General features: G+C 40.9%; 1 protein-coding gene across 2 annotated transcripts in view; it reads right to left on the bottom strand.

The window, feature by feature from the left end:
* Window positions 1-2,126, bottom strand: part of got2a (glutamic-oxaloacetic transaminase 2a, mitochondrial) — a 43,346-nt gene extending 41,220 nt beyond the window's left edge. The window contains exon 1 of one of the 2 annotated variants that reach the window (XM_069900945.1): window positions 1,997-2,126. In XM_069900945.1, the coding sequence (XP_069757046.1) occupies window positions 1,997-2,076 (80 nt within the window). In that variant the 5' untranslated portion in view covers window positions 2,077-2,126. Of the gene's footprint in view, window positions 1-1,887; window positions 1,957-1,996 lie in introns of those variants that run through there. The other variant, XM_069900946.1, reaches the window with a different exon arrangement.
* Window positions 2,127-17,171: the final 15,045 nt, after the last annotated feature.

Raw genomic sequence — 17,171 nt, 5'->3', positions numbered from 1 at the left:
ACTGTTTTCCCAGGAGTGAGGGAGCCTGAGTGATGAGTTTAGAATAGTTTATAAAATCAAGAGGGACATCAATAAAGTCGAAAATCTATTTTCTAAGATAGTGAAGTCCAAAATGAGAGTGTATAGATTTGAAGGGAAAGATTTAGTGGGGACCTGAAAAGCCACATTTTCAGTGGGTTGTAGTGGGTATGTGGAATGAGTGTCCGTAGACACTGTGATTGTAGTAAAAACACATCAAATGAGGGAGGAACTCAGCAGGCTTCAGTGTCCATACAAGGTAAAGATATATCAGTGACGTTTCAGAGCCAAAGTACAAGCAAAAAGCAGGTGTTTGAATAAAGACTGGGAGAGAAAAAGATGCCAGAAAAATGCTTGACAGACATTTAGGCATATAGGAAATGTTTAGAGGGATATGGGAATAAATCATATAATCATATAACCATTCACGGAGCGGAAACAGGCCATGTCGGCCTTTCAAGTCCGCACTGGTTCAATAGAACAATTCCACTAGCTCAAACCTCCCACTCTCTGAACATGTTTTGTTTCCCCTAAGTAAGAAAACAGGGAGTTGTGAAAACTATTCATATGAAAGGATATTTCTCTGGAAGCAACTTGACAATGATTAGTGAATTTTGGCTCAGTCTCTCACATCTTCTTCGTGATTACTTCTGTTCATCAGTTTAAATGAATGCAAAGTTAAGACACAAAGCTGGAGAAACTCTGATATCTTGATGAAGGGCTGAAACTCACAACATTGGTTATGTATCTTTAATTTTGCTATATTAAGTACATTGTTTTTGACCTCCATCATTGTGTTTTATCTTTAACCACAATGTTTAAAGACTTTCAGATTTATTGTCAGAGTACATACATAACATTACACACAACCCTGAGATTCTTTTGAGCAAGGCAGAATTACCACTTAAAAATACTCAACGTACAGATGTAAACAGATAACTGTGCAATACAGTGGTATTTGATGGTGGAGGGGTAACAGCTGTTCTTGGACTTGATGGTGCGAGTCTTGTGGCACCTGTATCTCTTTCCTGATGGCAGCAGTGAAAACAGAGCACATGCTGAGTGGTGTGCATCTTTGATGATGGCTGCTGGTCTCTGACAACAGTGTTCCTCGTAGATGTCTTCGGTAGTGGGGAAGGTTTTACCTGTGATGTCCTGGGCCTTTTGCAGGGCTTTCCACTCAGGGGTATTGGTGTCCTCACACCAGGTAGCTGGCTGGCCAGCACACTTCCACCACATACGTGTTTTACTTTTATAAAGTTCAGCTGAGTTCAAGAGGCCATTAGACTGGCATAAACATGCAGAGTGGAGGGCTATGGATCAGGTATAGATAGAGATTTAGTGTAAATGGGGCAGTATGTGTTGCGCAGACACAAGTATTCCAAGTGGGAGAAGGGTAGGCTGGCACCCTGCCATGATCCCTGGCCAGGGCGCCGAAGGAAACGGACGCTTCCCAGCGAGCGCCTCACCTCCACCTCTCCCTCTAACCGGGATGGCAGCAGGACCAAAGGTGGGCCCCACGGCGGGCCGGAACACCCTACAGCCGCCACCTGCGCCCCTCTACTGCCCTTTAGCTCCTTCAAGGGCACGGTGTACATGGGCCGCTTGGGACCGGCGTGGGGGAGCGGCACCTCTGTACCTCTCCACCAATGGCCAGTTAGTCCCTAACCGGGCCCGGATGACTGACATCAGTAGTCGGCAGCCTCACGCTTCTCCACCAATCGGCAGCCAGGACAGGAGCCTCGCGTCGCAGGCGGAAGGCGGGACCTATCGTAGCTCTGCCAATCAACAGAGAGGAAGGTTCAGCCTGATGGCCGGGTGGTGAAGGGAAGGGGGGGGGGAGCTTCCCCATTCCCGCCACACAATTACCTTCAGGGTCAGAAGGTCAGTCTTACTTAAGAGTATTCAACCAAATCAGCGGCGTCACGGGCGCGGTCTTCAGATTCCCCGTGACCACGGCAACAGCCCCGCTGCTTACCTGGCCCGTGCGGAGACGGCGGCCAAGGCCGGGTGGTGAGTGGCGGCGGTGAGGATTCTGGACAAACTGAACAACGGCATGACAGTAGAGCTGAGAGAAGTGGCGAGGCTCAGTGGCTATTTATATAACCTTGTGGGGCGGAAGCCAACGAGACCGGATGCGGCGGCAAGAGCTGTCATTAGTGGTCAACGTGCGCACTAGCGACACCTTCAGGCCGGATGGCTCATCCCTCCAGGAACATTCGGCAAAAGGCTTGACTAAACAGAAAGGAATTTCAGTCTACATCTCTTTTTAACCTCATGCTTAATGTTAAGGGCTCAGTGGTGGAGAAGGTTAAGAACTTCAAACGTCTCTAACGACCTGCCCTGGAGTCTCCATGTTGATGCAATCACAATACTAGGTGAGGTGTCTGAGGAGGTTCGGCACGTCACGTAAATTCTCGTAAACTTCTACAGCTGGACCGTGGAGAGCATTCTGGCTGGTTAGTATTGAGGTACCAATACACACGACAGGAAAAAAACTCAGGTAGTTGTAAACTGGGCCAGCACCATCATGGCCTTCATGATCTTCATTCCATTGAGGACCTCTACGAGAGGTGGTGTCATAAGAAAGCAGCCTTTATACTTTATCCTCAAGGACTCCCCCCCCCCCCCCCCCCCCCCGTCCCCACCACGCCACTGCAACCACCTCTGCTGCCATTTTCAGGAGCCTGAAGATGACCACCTAGCGGCACAAGAACAGCTTCTTACCCACTGCCATCAGATTCATAAGAAATATGAGCAGGAGTTGGCCATCTGGCCCATCAAGCCTGCTCCGCCATTCAATAAGATCATGGCTGATATGATCATTGATTCAACTCCACCTACCTGCCTTTTTCCCATATCCCTTAATTCCTTTATTATGTAAAAATATATCTAACTGAGCCTTAAATATGTTTAATGAAGTTGCCTCAACTGCTTCCCTTCCTTCCTCGAGTATGGAGACCAGAACTGCACACAATACTCGGCCTCACCATTACCTTGTACAGTTGCAGCTTGACCTTCCTTTTCTTGAATTCAATTCCTCTAACGATGGCCAACATTCCATTTGCCTTCTTAATAACCTGTCGTACCTACAAACCAACTTTTTGCGATTCATGTACAAGCCCTCCCAAGTCCTTCTGCACTAGAGCTTTCTGCAGCCTTTCACCATTTAAATAATAATCTGCTCTTCTATTTTTCCTACCAAAGTGGATGACCTCGCATTTTATAACATTGTACTCTATCTGCCAGACCTTTGCCCACTCACCTAACAACTATATCCTTCTGCAGCCTCTCCACATCCTCTGTACAATTTGCTTTTCCACTCAATTCAGTATCATCCACAAACATGGCTACATGACACTCTGTCCCCTCTTCCAAATCATCAATGTAAGTGGTGAACAGCTGCAGGCCCAGCTCCGACCCCTGTGGTCCCCCACTTACCGCTGTCTGCCAATCCTGAATGATCAGTGAACCACAGACACTATCTTTATTTATTTTGTAAGATGGTTTATATAAATACATAGTGATGATGCCGCAAACTTCAAATTTTCTGACTTGTTCATGACAATAAATTCTGGATCGTAGATTGTTACAAGATATATCAATATCTCTCATGTGGTGTTTCTCCCCCTCCCATTCCCACCCTCGACCCACAAAAGGAAAAGACAGAGAAAACAAAAAGAAAGGGATAAAAAAAGGTAAAACAAAAAAAGAGGTTGGATGTGGTGTTGGCGCTTCCAGTAAATGTCCATAGAGGCAGTGGAGCCACCCCCCTTATATAATTACTTTCATTAATCCATCTATTGGTAGATATCTAAGTCTTTTTATGCTCCCGTGTACGTCAGATATGCTCCCATATTTTAACAAAGGTGCTGTGTCGGTTTCTAAGATTATACGTAATTTTTTCCATGGGAATACAGCTGTGCATCTCAGTAATCCACTTAGTGATATGAAGAGGGGAGTCGGACTTCCAGGTCATCGCTATGCATCTTTTTGCTATGGACAAAGCAATAAATACGAATTGAATTTGGTTAATTTGTAGCTTATGGCCATGAGGTTCCCCAGCAGATACAACATTGGATCCGGCGGGAAGGTTGCCTTCGTTATTCTGGTTAGTATGTTGACCAAATCCAGCCAAAATGTGCAGGACCAGGTTGCATGAATGAATGTTCCCGGCTCCACTCCATACCTGAAGCACATCTACGGCACCTCTGATTTTACCTTGTGAATCTTTTGTGGTGGGAGGTAGAGCTCGTGCAGAAAGTTGAATTGAACCAGTCTGTATCTAGAATTAATCACTTGTCACACTGTCTCTACACCAATCCGACCAACATTACTTGTCAATTGTGATGCCCAGGTTAGAATCCCATCTCTCTCTTGATCTGTGTAGCGCCTGCTTGGGGCTTTCACCTTGGAGTACCAAGTACATTCTTGAAATAAATTTGGGTGTGTTTCTCAGTCAAAACATCCGTTCAACTTCACTAGGTGTAGGCGGGGTCATTGCAGGGCTCCACCTATCCCTTAGAAATGATCTTAGCTGGAGGAAACAATGAAAGGTCCCATAAGACAAATTGTATTTACCCTTTAGCTGCTCGAAGTACAAAAGCTGCCTCCCTTCATAGTTGTCCTCAATATGTTGGATCTCCTGCCGATGCCAAATCTCCAGGATTTTATTCCCCATGTTCATGGACATCAATTCATTATAAGTCAGTGGCGCCTTTGGCAATATTTCCACTTTCTCTCCAATACATTCATTGATCTCGTGCCAGATTTTAATCAGTTGAATACAAAATCCTTCACTGTCCTCTCCCCCATTGCGTGTAATCCCATTTGCACCCAAATGGGTGATTCCCCCTACTCAAAGAAGTATGAAAGGAACTTTCAGCTGCTAGATAATATTTCTTAAAATCAGGCAACCTTAGATTTCACCCCCCCCCCCCCCCTCAAGCTGTAGTCCCATGTCAGTTTTTTCAAGGCTATTCTGGGTACTTTCCCATTCCAAATGAATTTCCTTATGCTACCATTCAGTGCCTTAAAAAAAAGATTGTGACAATGGAATTGGCAAAGACTGCAAGAGGTATTGGAATCCCTGCATCACTTTCATCTTTATGCAGTTAACCTTCCCATTAAGGTGATGGGCAGACTGATGATGGCTTCTTCTGTGAGCAGTCCAGCAAGTCAACTCTAACTGCTGTATAAAGTAGCAGGGCAAGAGCAGGGTGACAGAGCGAAGGGTTGCAATGAAATAGATTGATTAATATATAGCAAGGGCTGCATGAAAGCACAGTTGTGTGGTTTGTTCAATGGACCAATGGCTGCAAAAGACAGTTTTTCTTTGTTAATGTCATATTTCTTTAATACGCTTGAATTTGAAAGAATATGTTTAACGAATATGCATTACAAAGGGTTAATGACTTGGGCGAGGATATAGTTGGCTTGTAATATAGGTGGGAATGTGTCTGCCTTCTAACTAGACCTTCCCTGTGCTACATTGAGATAGTAACTAACATTACAAAGAATGTAGAACAACCAAATAGATAAAGAAATAATGTCATCCTGATATTGCCATCTTTTCTGCAGACACCACAGGGGAACATATTGTGAAAATAAGAATCGCCAGCTGTGTGCAACACATGTGAAACTCACGCAGACCCCTGTCCAAAGGTGTATAAAATTGGGATGGATATTCTGTATGCTTTGAGAGGCGCTCAGTGTAGAGAACAAGTTACTGAACTCTTTCTTTGTACCCCTCACTCCCACCAGTGTTATCAAGGCTGAATAAAGATTAATTAGTTCTGCTGTGTTTGGCTGTTTTTAAATTACAGTACAGGCCGACTTTCACGTTGGCATAGTCAGCAGGATTTTGCCAGGACAGAAGTCACTTCAGACCATGTAAAAGGACATCATCATTGGGATGCCAGAGGGAGGATAAAGTGCCTGCAGATCCATTGTATCTGTCACCCACCCCAGTTTCCCGAAATACTGTGGTCCCTCGATGGAGGTTCTGGATGCCAAGATCCAGAAAAGTACCAGGATAGACAAAGCATACAAGTCAGTAGAATATATGGTATAAGGTTTAAGGTTACATGACTGGAATGGTTATACGGATAAAGGGATACAAGAATGCCTGAGGTTAAATTTTAATTTGATCGATTGGCCAGAGAGGCCTGGATAAAAATTAATTTGTAAGGCAGGCAGGAGATAAAATTTGGATAAGACATGTGGCAGGGGTGGGGGTGGTGGTGGGACCCTGGTACAACAAATGTGTTATTTGTATTTAAAATATGGTAAAGAATTTTGACAGCTCTTGGTAGCATTAATAGATCGACTGGATAATGAGACATGGTCAGTTGGAGGAACATGGTCTGTACAGGATATAGATAAAGCAGAACAACTATTATGTGTGGAGCCTCACTTAATAAGGGAGATCTTAAACAGTGAGGTGCCAGTAGATTGACAGTGTGGGAGAAAACAGAGAGTGTTAGTCGATGATTGCTTCTCAGACTGGAGGCTTGTGACTAGTGGTGTGCCTCAGGGATCTTTGTTAGGACCGTTGTCGTTTATGGTATATATCAATGATCTTGATGATAATGTGCTAAATTGGATCAGCAAGTTTGCTGATGACACAAAGATAGGCATTCTGGAGAGCGAGGAAGATTTTTAAAGCTGACAGAGAGATCTAGACCAACTGGGAGATTGGGCCAAAAAATGGCAGTTGATGTTTCATGCAGACAAGTGTGAGTTGATGTGATGAAGACAAACCAAGATAGGACATGCATAGTAAAAGATAGGGCACTGAGGAGTGTAGAGGAGCAAAGAGATCTGGGAATGCAGATGCATTGTTTCCTGAAGCTGGTGTCGCAGGTGGATAGGGTTGTAAAGAAAGCTTTTGGCATCTTAGCCTTTATAAATCAAAGTATTGAGTACAGGAGTTGCGATGTTATGTTAAAGTTTTTTAAGAAATTGGTGAGGCCAAATTTGGAATATTGTGTATAGTCTGGTCACCTAGCTACAGATGGAAAGAGTGCAGAAAAGATTTACTAGGATGTTGCTGGATCTTCAGGATTTGGGTGACATGGAAATATTAAACAGATTAGGACTTTATTCCTTGGAGTGAAGAAGAATGAGGGGAGATTTGATAGAGGTTTACAAAATTATGAGATGTATAGACAGAGTGGATGTGAGTAGGCTCTTTCCACAGATTGGGGGAGATAAATGTGAGCGGTCATAGTTTTAAGATGAAAGCGGAAAGTTTTAGGGGAAATATTAGGGGAAAGTTCTTCACACCGAGAATGGTGGGCTGTGGAATGAGCTGCCATCTGATGTGGTGAATGCAAACTCACTCTTGTGTTTTAAGAATAAATTGGACAAGTACATGGATGGGAGAGGTCCGATGGGTTATGGAATGGGAGCAGGTCAATGGGACCTCGTAAAAGAGTACCACCAAATCCCGGTACAACCCAGTGACATCCAGAAGATGGCCATCATATCACCCTTCGGCCTCTTCGAATTCCTAAGAATGCCTTTTGAATTCAAAAACATGGCCTAAACGTTCCAGTGGCTAATGGATGTGGTGGGCAGGGACCTCAACTTTATCTTTGTTTATCTAGATGACATCCTCATCATCAGCCCCGATGCCAGCACACACAGGATGTATCTCACCAACCTGTTCGACTGACTACAGCAGTTCAAGCTCACAGTTAACCCAGCAAAATGCCAGTTTGGCCTACAAATAATAGACTTCCTTGGGCACAGCATCATCCCAGAGGGCGCTACGCCACTACCCAACAAGGTGGAGGCCATCCAGAACTTCCCTAAGCTGAGCACGGCCAAAAGACTACAGGAGTACCTGGGGATGGTCAACTTCTACCATTGCTTCTTCCCAGGAGTGGCCACCTTTATGCAGCCCCTGTTCAGCATTGTCAAACTCGACAACGAGACGCTGCAATGGATGCCGCAGGCCATGGAGGCTTTATACGCCACCAAGTCAGCACTGGTGAAGGCCATGGTACACTCATACCTTGATCCCACCTTTCCCTGGCCATCACAACGGACACTTCAGACAGAACAGTGGGCGCAGTGCTAGAGCAATGGATCGACGAGCATTGGCAACCCCTCGCCTTCTCCAGTAAGCACCTCCAAACACCAGAGCATTTGACCACGAACTGCTGGCCTTGTACCTGGTGATATGGCACTTCCGGTACATGCTAGAGGGGAGAGTGTTCACTGCTTACATGCTGAGGAAGGTCTTTCACCAGTGGTCGGCAAGACAACAACGGCACCTCTCTTACGTATCGGAATTCACCACCTACATCCACCACATTGCCAGAAAGGCCAACATAGTAGCCAACATGCTGTCCTGGTCCGTTGTCGCCGCAACTTTTGGAGGGCTCAACGTTGCCCAGCTTGCCAAGGACCAGAGGGAGGACACAGACGTTCAGGTGTACCGGATGCCCATCACCAGCCTGAAGGTCAGAGACATCTGCCCCAGCGTGTTAGATGTCCTGCATAGACTGAGAGAGCAAATGGGCGGGCAACTACGATCCAGGCACAGCTTGTCACCCAGCCACATTCCAGCAGATCTGCAGTTCACACACTAGGTTTTCATATGCAGAAGACAGCAAGGGATCCCCCCCCCCCCCACCCCAACAGTGCCTGTACGAAGGCCCCCTCAAGATACTGCAGAGAGATGACGTGGTGTTCACATTAGATATTGACGGCTGACAGGACAGATTCACAGTTGACTGCCTCAAAGTCGCGCACCTGGATTCTGACCTGCCAGCCCGGATCTCTGGGTCAAGCACAGAAGATTGGACAGAAGTTTCTTCCTTTTGATTTGGTTATGTATTCCATTAATATTTAAAGTCATATAGTTCAACAAAGTCATTTCATACTTTGTTTATCTTTCCTTTCCGTTTCCTCATCACCACTTTCCCTTCTTATCCATTTCTGCTTTCTTTTTTTGAACACATTATAAGACAATATTTCTAAAACATAAAATATTTCCACTATTCTCATATCTAAAATTCCTTTAACCCCAATAGTCCCTCCCCTTTCTGAGTTGCCCTTTGTCCCTTGTTGGGCAACCACATCTCCCCTCTCCATTTGGATTTGCGAATCCGCTTGCAAGCGTCAACTGATTTCGCAGTGACTGTTATTCTTCCCCACCCAGCCCCCCCAGAAAAGATTTTAATCTTCATATATAACAAAGGTCACTCTCTTAATTCCCTCCTTACTTCCTTTCTTCCCTTTCTTTCCCTTCTTAGTTCTTACTTATACTCTATTTTTATATATATATATATATATATATGTATATATATATATATAGTTTGTTGTCATTTTTGTTCTTGTTAGATCTCTTCATCTCTCTGTCTGTTTTGTAGTTGTTCGGCAAATTTTCGTGCTTCTTCTGGATCGTTCTTCTGGATAGTTTCTTCTGGATAGTTTGCTTTGCTGCCCTAGGATAACTATTTTAAATACCGCTGGGTATTTTAACATAAATTTATAACCTTTTTTCCATAGGGTCGTTTTTGCTGCATTAAACTCCTTCCTCTTCTTCAGGAGTTCAAAACTTATATCTGGATAGAAAAAAAATTTTTGACCCTTGTATTCCAGTGGTTTTTTATCTTCTCTTATTTTTTTCATTGCCTTCTCCAGTATATTTTCTCTTGTATATCTTAGGAATTTTACTAGAATGGATCTTGATTTTTGTTGAGGTTGTGGTTTAGGGGCTAATGTTCTGTGTGCCCTTTCTATTTCCATTTCTTCCTGTAATTCTGGCCTTCCTAGGACCCTGGGGATCCATTCTTTTATAAATTCTTTCATATTTTTGCCTTCTTCATCTTCCTTAAGGCCCACTATCTTTATATTGTTTCTTCTATTATAATTTTCCATTATATCTATCTTCTGAGCTAACAGCTTCTGTGTTTCTTCTAATTTCTTTTTTAAGTCATCTACCTCCATTTCTATGGCTGTTTCTCGTTCTTCCACCTTGTCTACTCTTTTTCTTATTTCTGTCATGATCATCTCTAATCTATTCATTTTTTCTTCTGTACTTTTTATTCTTCTTTTTATTTCATTGAATTCTTGTGTCTGCCATTCTTTTAATGTTTCCATACATTCTTTAAAAAAAATATATCCATGAACTTGCCCTTCTCTTCATCTTCCATTTCTCTGTGTTCTCCCTCCTCTTCTTCTGAGTCCACTCCAGGATTTGTGTCTTTTACCTCTATCTCTTCTGATTTTCTTGTTGGGTTGTTTATTTTATTTTGTTGGGTATTTTTGTTCTTCTTATTTTTATTAAAAGTGTCTTGGTGTTGGTCTTCTTCCTCTGAGTTGGTCATCTGTTGTTTCTTTGATTTCCTATTTTTATTCTCTTCCTTCTTGTTCCCGTTATTTTCTATGTCTTCCTGTTGAGAGACTTGCTGTTGTGTTATACTTCTCTGTTTCAGCTGTGGAGATTTACTCCTCAGCTGGTCCCCCCTCCCGTCGGTGTTATTTTTGTCTTGTGCATCGCTCATGCGCGAGGATTCGCGCATGCGCAGTTGCACACTTTTGTTTGGCTCTGTGAGCCATCTTTGTAGTCCTGAGTTCGGGGTTTCCACTGACCTCAGGGTGCGGGCTTCTCTGTCCACGGTGGGCTTCCTCGTACCGGTAAGGCCTTCACCTTCCTCTTATGACGTCCTTCCTTCTTCTTTTCTTCCCGTTGTTTTTTTTCTTTCTTTGCTGCCGTTTTCTCCACACTTTCACTTTCAATTTGTTATGGTTTCTGTGTTAGTGACTTTGTTTTTTCCTCTACTTTTTTTTACTTTTCTGGGGAGGGCTGGTATTTTCTTACCCGTCACTACTCCATCACGTGACTTCCCTCCATTTGTTGATCAACCTTTATGAATCTTTCTACATTCTGGTCCATGTTGGTTGGCATTCTGACAATATTGAACTTGTGCCCTTAACTCTTGTACTTGTGCCAACTGAACTCCATTATGCAAACCCACTGCACATACGCCAACTGAAGACTTCTGCATGTGCATGCGCACATGAATCAAGATGGCCATGCCCAGCCCTGGGACCCTGGAACACAGACTAACAAGGTAAATACACACATTTTGGCTCTTACATGACATGTTTTTTGAAAACTTTTTATATATATATAAAAACTCCATATTGCAATTCAAAACCATATATTTTAAATATGGTTCCCACAATTTAGTTAAAAAAGTAATTGTTATGTAAATTATGTTATTTTTTCTAAATAAATACATACTTTTAACTCATTACGCCATCCTTCCATGTTAGTGCAATATGTTTTCTAGCCACAGCTAGAACCAAGTGAATGAATGCAATTTGAAACTTATCCAATTTTAAACCCACTTTTAAATTCGTCATATATCCCATTAAGAAAAGTAATGGGTCACCCAATAACTGAATGCTGTATAAACATTCCAAAAACTCCATAATCTTCACCCAAAAAACCTTGCACCTTTTCACAAGACCAAACCAAATGTAAAAATGTCCCTTTCTTTGTTCCACAATGAAAACATAAATCTGAGTCCCTAAAACCATATTGTTTTAATTTTTCCGGTGTCAAATATAACCAATGCAAAAGGTTATAGTTAACTAAACTATATCTCTCATAAATCAACCTAATTACACCTTCTATATACATCTTTACTCAATCTTCCTCCAAAATAAGTTGTAATTCCTTCTCCCATTTATCCTTTATTTTAAAAACACCAGGTTTGTTCATCTTCTCTTGCAGTAACGCATACATTTCTGATATAAATCCTATCTTTAAATTTTCTGTAATCAGGTTCTCAAACCTAGTCATACTCGGAAGCTGAAATTCCTGCCCAAAATTTTCCTTTATGATAGCTCGCACTTGATAGTAAGCAAATAATGAGTTTGCTGATATTCAAAATTTATCTTGAAGTTGAGCAAAAGAAAGAAAACACCCTTCTCAAAACAATCTACAACCGCTCTAATACCCTTCAATTCCCAATCTTTTAAATATTGACTATCCATGGAAAATGGGATAATCCTATTCCAATAAATAGGAGTCTGAGCAGTAATCTTACCTTTAGTTCCAATTATTTGATCATTCAGACCAAATTTCCAATAAATGTTTAAGTACAGGTACATTATAAGTCTTTAAAAGATAAAGTTTCCACTTATAAATAAAATATTTAACATTACTTTCTGATATCTGTGATAATTCAATTTTAGCCCATACTGGAAATTGCTCAGTATCTGACATTCGGTTAATAAATTTCAATTGTGCTGCTTCATAATAATTCTTAAAGTTTGGTAACTGCAATCCTCCTAAAGCATACTTCCAAGTCATTTTTTGCAAAGGGACACTAGATAACTTACTTTTCCATAAAAACAAATGAACTGAAGCATTTAATTCCTTTAAAAAAAAAAGCCTTTGGTAAAGAACAAGGAATAGGTTGAAAAATATATTGTATACAGGGAAATATATTCATTTTAATACATTAAAGACAAAGGTAGATCCTTCTACTTACTCAAATCTGCCTTAATTTTTATAAATTAAGGTATATAATTCAATTGCTACAACTTTGACACTCTACATTTACTATCACCCCCAAATACTTTATTTTATCTGACAACAAAATTGAGTAATCTGTTTACAATCTGAATAATCTTCACTTGAGATTGGTAATAATTCACTCTTATCTCAATTAACTTTTTAACCAGACATTTCTCCATTTTGTTCCAACCATTTCTGAAGATGTATCAGAGATTCTTTAGGATTTGTTAAATATATTAATACATCATCAGCAAATAAATTAATTTTATATTCTACTTCTCCCACTCTAATACAGGTACAGGATCCTTTATCTGGAGATCTAAAATCCAGAAAGCTCCAAAGTGGGAGAGAGGCAGCAGCGCAAGTCGGGCAGGCGAGATCGGCAGCGCAAGTCGGGTGGGAAAGGGGGCGAAGATAGGCAGCGCGTCAGGCGAGCAAGGGACCAGCTGTGTAGGTCGGGCGGGTGAGGGGGTGGGGAGAGACGACAGGGAGACGGGAAGGGGGTGGGGGTGGATACAGCAGCACAATTCAGATGGGCTTAAGTCTGGCTTTCCAAAATCCGGAAAAATCTGAAATTCGGAAAACACTGTTCCCCAAGGGTTCCGGATAAAGAATCGCGTACCTGTACCTTTATTAGACCTTCTGTCTAATAAATTGAGCCAATGGTTCAGCCACCAATGCAAATAAAGCTGGAGATAACGGGAAGCCTTGTCTAGTTGACCTAGATAAATTAAATGAAGATGAAATTTGTCCATTTGTCACCACTCTAGCTGATGAATTATTATATAGGGCCCTTATCCAACCATTAAAGAGTAGACTAAACTTAAAATGTTCCAAAACTTTAAACAAAAATGCCTCTCAACCCAGTCAAATGCCTTTTCAGCATCCAGGGCCGCTATTAAAGGTTGATTAAGTTGATTTTTAGATACATTAATTAATGTAATTAATTTAACAATATTATCAGCTGAGTAATGATTTTTAATAAAACCTGCCTCATCTACATGAATCAGTTGTGGCAAATATTTTGCAAGTCTATTTTCAAGCACTTTAGCCACAATTTTATAATCCACATTTAACAAAGAATCGGTCTATATGACGCTACTTTCAAAGGAACTCTATCTTTTTTTGAAATAACTGTAATCAAGGCTCTAGAAAAAGACTCTGGAAGAGAAGATGTTTGTATTAATACCAGAAGTAATAAATCATAAAATTCCTGATAAAACTCCAAAGTAAATCCATCCTTCCCGGGTGATTTTCCATTAGGTATGGTTTGTAATACCTCTTTAATTTCCAAATCAGTAAATGGACAATCTAACTCCTGAGCATCTAGATCACTCAAAAACGGAAGGTCTAAATCAGCCAAAAATGATTCTTCTCGATTAGTATCTTGTTCAATCCCTAAAGTATCTTAATCTTGATTAAAAAGAATGAAATTCATCATTAATCTCCTGAGGTTTATAAGTAACCCTTGAACCTTTCCTTACCGCACTTATCATCCTAGAAAATTGTTCTATCTTCAATTGCCAAGCTGATACTCCTAACTCATAATATTGTTGTTTAGATCTTTGAATCAACTTCTCATAATGATATGTGTAAAGTATTATAATGCATTTTCAATTTAGATAACCGTATCTTCTTATCTTCCGTCACATATCTCTGCAAGTCTTTCTCCAAAACCTTAATCTCCTCCTCAAGTTTATGACTACCTGCCAAATATTTTTTCTTATGTTTAGTAGTATAACTAATAATTTGTCCCCTTAAATATGCATTCAATGCATCCCATAATGTAAACACTCTGCACTGAATTCTCATTCAATTGCATAAACAACTTAATTTGGTCCCTAATAAAAGTGACAAACTCAGGTTGCTTTAACAACGCTACATTAAATCTCCACCTGTAACTAGATTGTACCATATCAGAACTACTACAAGACATTAATAAAAATGAATGATCAGACAACGTTCGACTTTTGTACTCAACATTGGTTATTCTCCCCTGTAATTGAGCTGATATTAAAAAGAAATCAATTCTAGAAAAGAACTCGTGTCTTGCTGAGTAAAATGAAAGATCCTTCTCTGTCAGGTTTAGTCTCCTCCAAATTTCTACCAGATTCAAATCTTTCATAACAGCTGCTAAATGTTCCACCATCTTAGTTTTTTTCAAAGATTTTAGAGATTTGTTCAACAAAGGATCCAAACAACAATTAAAGTTTTCTCCTATCAAAATATTATAATTTGCTTGATGATTCAAACCCAAAAAACCCTCAGTAATAAATTGTTCATCATCCACATTAGGAGCATAAATATTTAACAATATTCAAGCTTCAGAAAAAATTTACAATTAACCATCAATACCCTACCTGCCTTCTCTGAGACTGATTCCAATGTAAAAGGCAATTTTTTAAGAACCAAAATTGCAACTCCACAGGCCTTAGAATTAAAAGTCTCTTTTTAATTTTCAATGTTTTTTTTTCAGTCAAATGAGTTTCTTGTAAAAAAGCTATATCCACTTTAATTTTCTTAATATAAGCCAAAGCATGCTTTATTTTCATTGGATTATTAAAACCCTTAACATTAAAAGTTGAAAAGTTCAAACTAGACATACTAATCCAACTATACTCCAGGCACGTCACATCAAAAATACAATATTAAAATAAAGGCTCCTAAAAAAATACAAACAAAAAAACAAAGAAAAAAACTAAAGCAAAGATGTCCCCCCCATTAAAAAAAAACTGCTAAAGCAGTACCCCCCTCTATAAACAGGGTGTGGTTAATACCACCAATGGCTGATGATTTCAGAAATAGCCGGGTCATCCTCCTCTCCCTGACCAGACTTTACAATTAAAAAAAATATATAATCCATTCATGATTCAGATGAAACTTGAGGTTCCTCCTCCCAATCCCTCAGTTGTCCAGTTTCCAGCTTTTTATTCCCCTTTCCATTCCCAGTCTTATTTATATTCACCAAAAGTTTTGTAGACAAATCTTGAGTCAGCTTGTAATCTGGCAAAGAATTAACAAAAGTTAATGCATCTTGCGCCTTTTGAAAAAATTGAGACTGATATTGCCCATAGAATACCTTTAATATCGCCGGATATTGAAAGGCAAATTTGTACCCCTTCTTCCACAAAACTGCCTCAGCAGGGTTAAACTCCTTACGTCTCTGAATAACCTCTTGGCTTAAATCTGCATAGAAAAAAACCCGATTACCTTGAACCATCATCTGGCTCTGAGTCATAAGAGCCTGTTGAATTGCCAAACGTAAAATCATTTCCCAATCTTGATATCTAAGGCATAAGATCAATACCGCTCTTGGAGGTTGACCCGAGAAAGGTTTCTTTCTCAAGGTATGATGTGCTCTGTCCAATTCCAAAACTTCTGTAAAATATTCATCCCCCAACATATCTGGTATACAATCCTTGAAAAGTTTTGTAGGATTCGCTTCTTCAATACCCTCTGGGAGTCCCACTATTTTAATATTATTTTGACGACTCTGGTTCTCCAGTGAATCAATTTTCTGCAGAAAGTCTCTCTTCTGAACTTCCCATCCAGTAAACGATTCTTCAATTTGATCAACTCTGTCTTCAACATTCTTAACTCTGTCAACAGACCCCACCAACAGCCGTCAAACACTTGTTAACATCCATTTTCATTGAGACAGTTTCTCCTGACGTATCAGTTATTTTTACTTTAATGCCAGCAAATTGTTCATCAATACTATGAAAACTGTTGGACATATATTCCATCATATTATCATTTTGTTTTGTCAATTCTTAAAACATAGACACAATATCAGGACCTGGTGATGGACTCATTAAAACTGGTGAAGGTGCCTTTAATGTTCTGGACCTACCTTCAATCACATTAGCAGCAGCTAATCCTGATCCTCTTCATCCAGAAATTCAAGTTGTTCTTCTTCCTCTTCTTTAGGCACTAAGATCTCCTCCCTGGTGGCTTGGCTTGTCCAACCTCATTGGCACGGCGCAGAGTGGGCCCCCCACCCGCTGCCCAGACCCGGTTGAGGACTTTGCACATGCACATAGTGACAATAGCGCACCTCCGTTGATGGCGCGTCGTTGCAGGCCAGCGCACCTGAAGACATGCTGATGTGCTCATGCTCACATCCCATGGCTCCCCTGTGCTCCTTGATGCCGCTAGCCGCGCATGTCACCTCATCCCCATGGATGTCCTGGACCGACGCCAGCGAGGTTGTGCCGGCACCATCTTGCACAACTCCGTGCATGGAGGATGCCAAAGCCTCCCCCATCCTAGCCACAGATATACGCTGTGTCTTCGGCTCCAATGAAAACTGATCCTGAGACTTCTGCTCAACTTCTTCCATTTTTTTCCAACACTTTAAAATGCACTTTTTTTGGATTGTTGTGCTTTTTATTTCTTTACTTCTTTCATCTTCAGAAATTTAAAAAAGACTTTCCCCAATTATTCAAGCTCTTGTTCAGTCCAGTAAATTCAAGTTTTATACAGTCTAATTAGGGAGAGGTGATTTCCCATGTCTTCGTCCTACACCATCTTGCCACGCCCCCATTATAGTTTGTGAAATACAATGTAAACCACAAAAAAATTTATATTTTTTAAAATATAATTT

Source organism: Narcine bancroftii, chromosome 10 (genome assembly GCF_036971445.1).
Source record: "Narcine bancroftii isolate sNarBan1 chromosome 10, sNarBan1.hap1, whole genome shotgun sequence".
In the NCBI taxonomy this organism is placed as follows: Eukaryota; Metazoa; Chordata; class Chondrichthyes; order Torpediniformes; family Narcinidae; genus Narcine; species Narcine bancroftii.
Note: the sequence above shows the minus strand (reverse complement) of the source record. Positions and strands in the feature narration are given on the sequence as shown.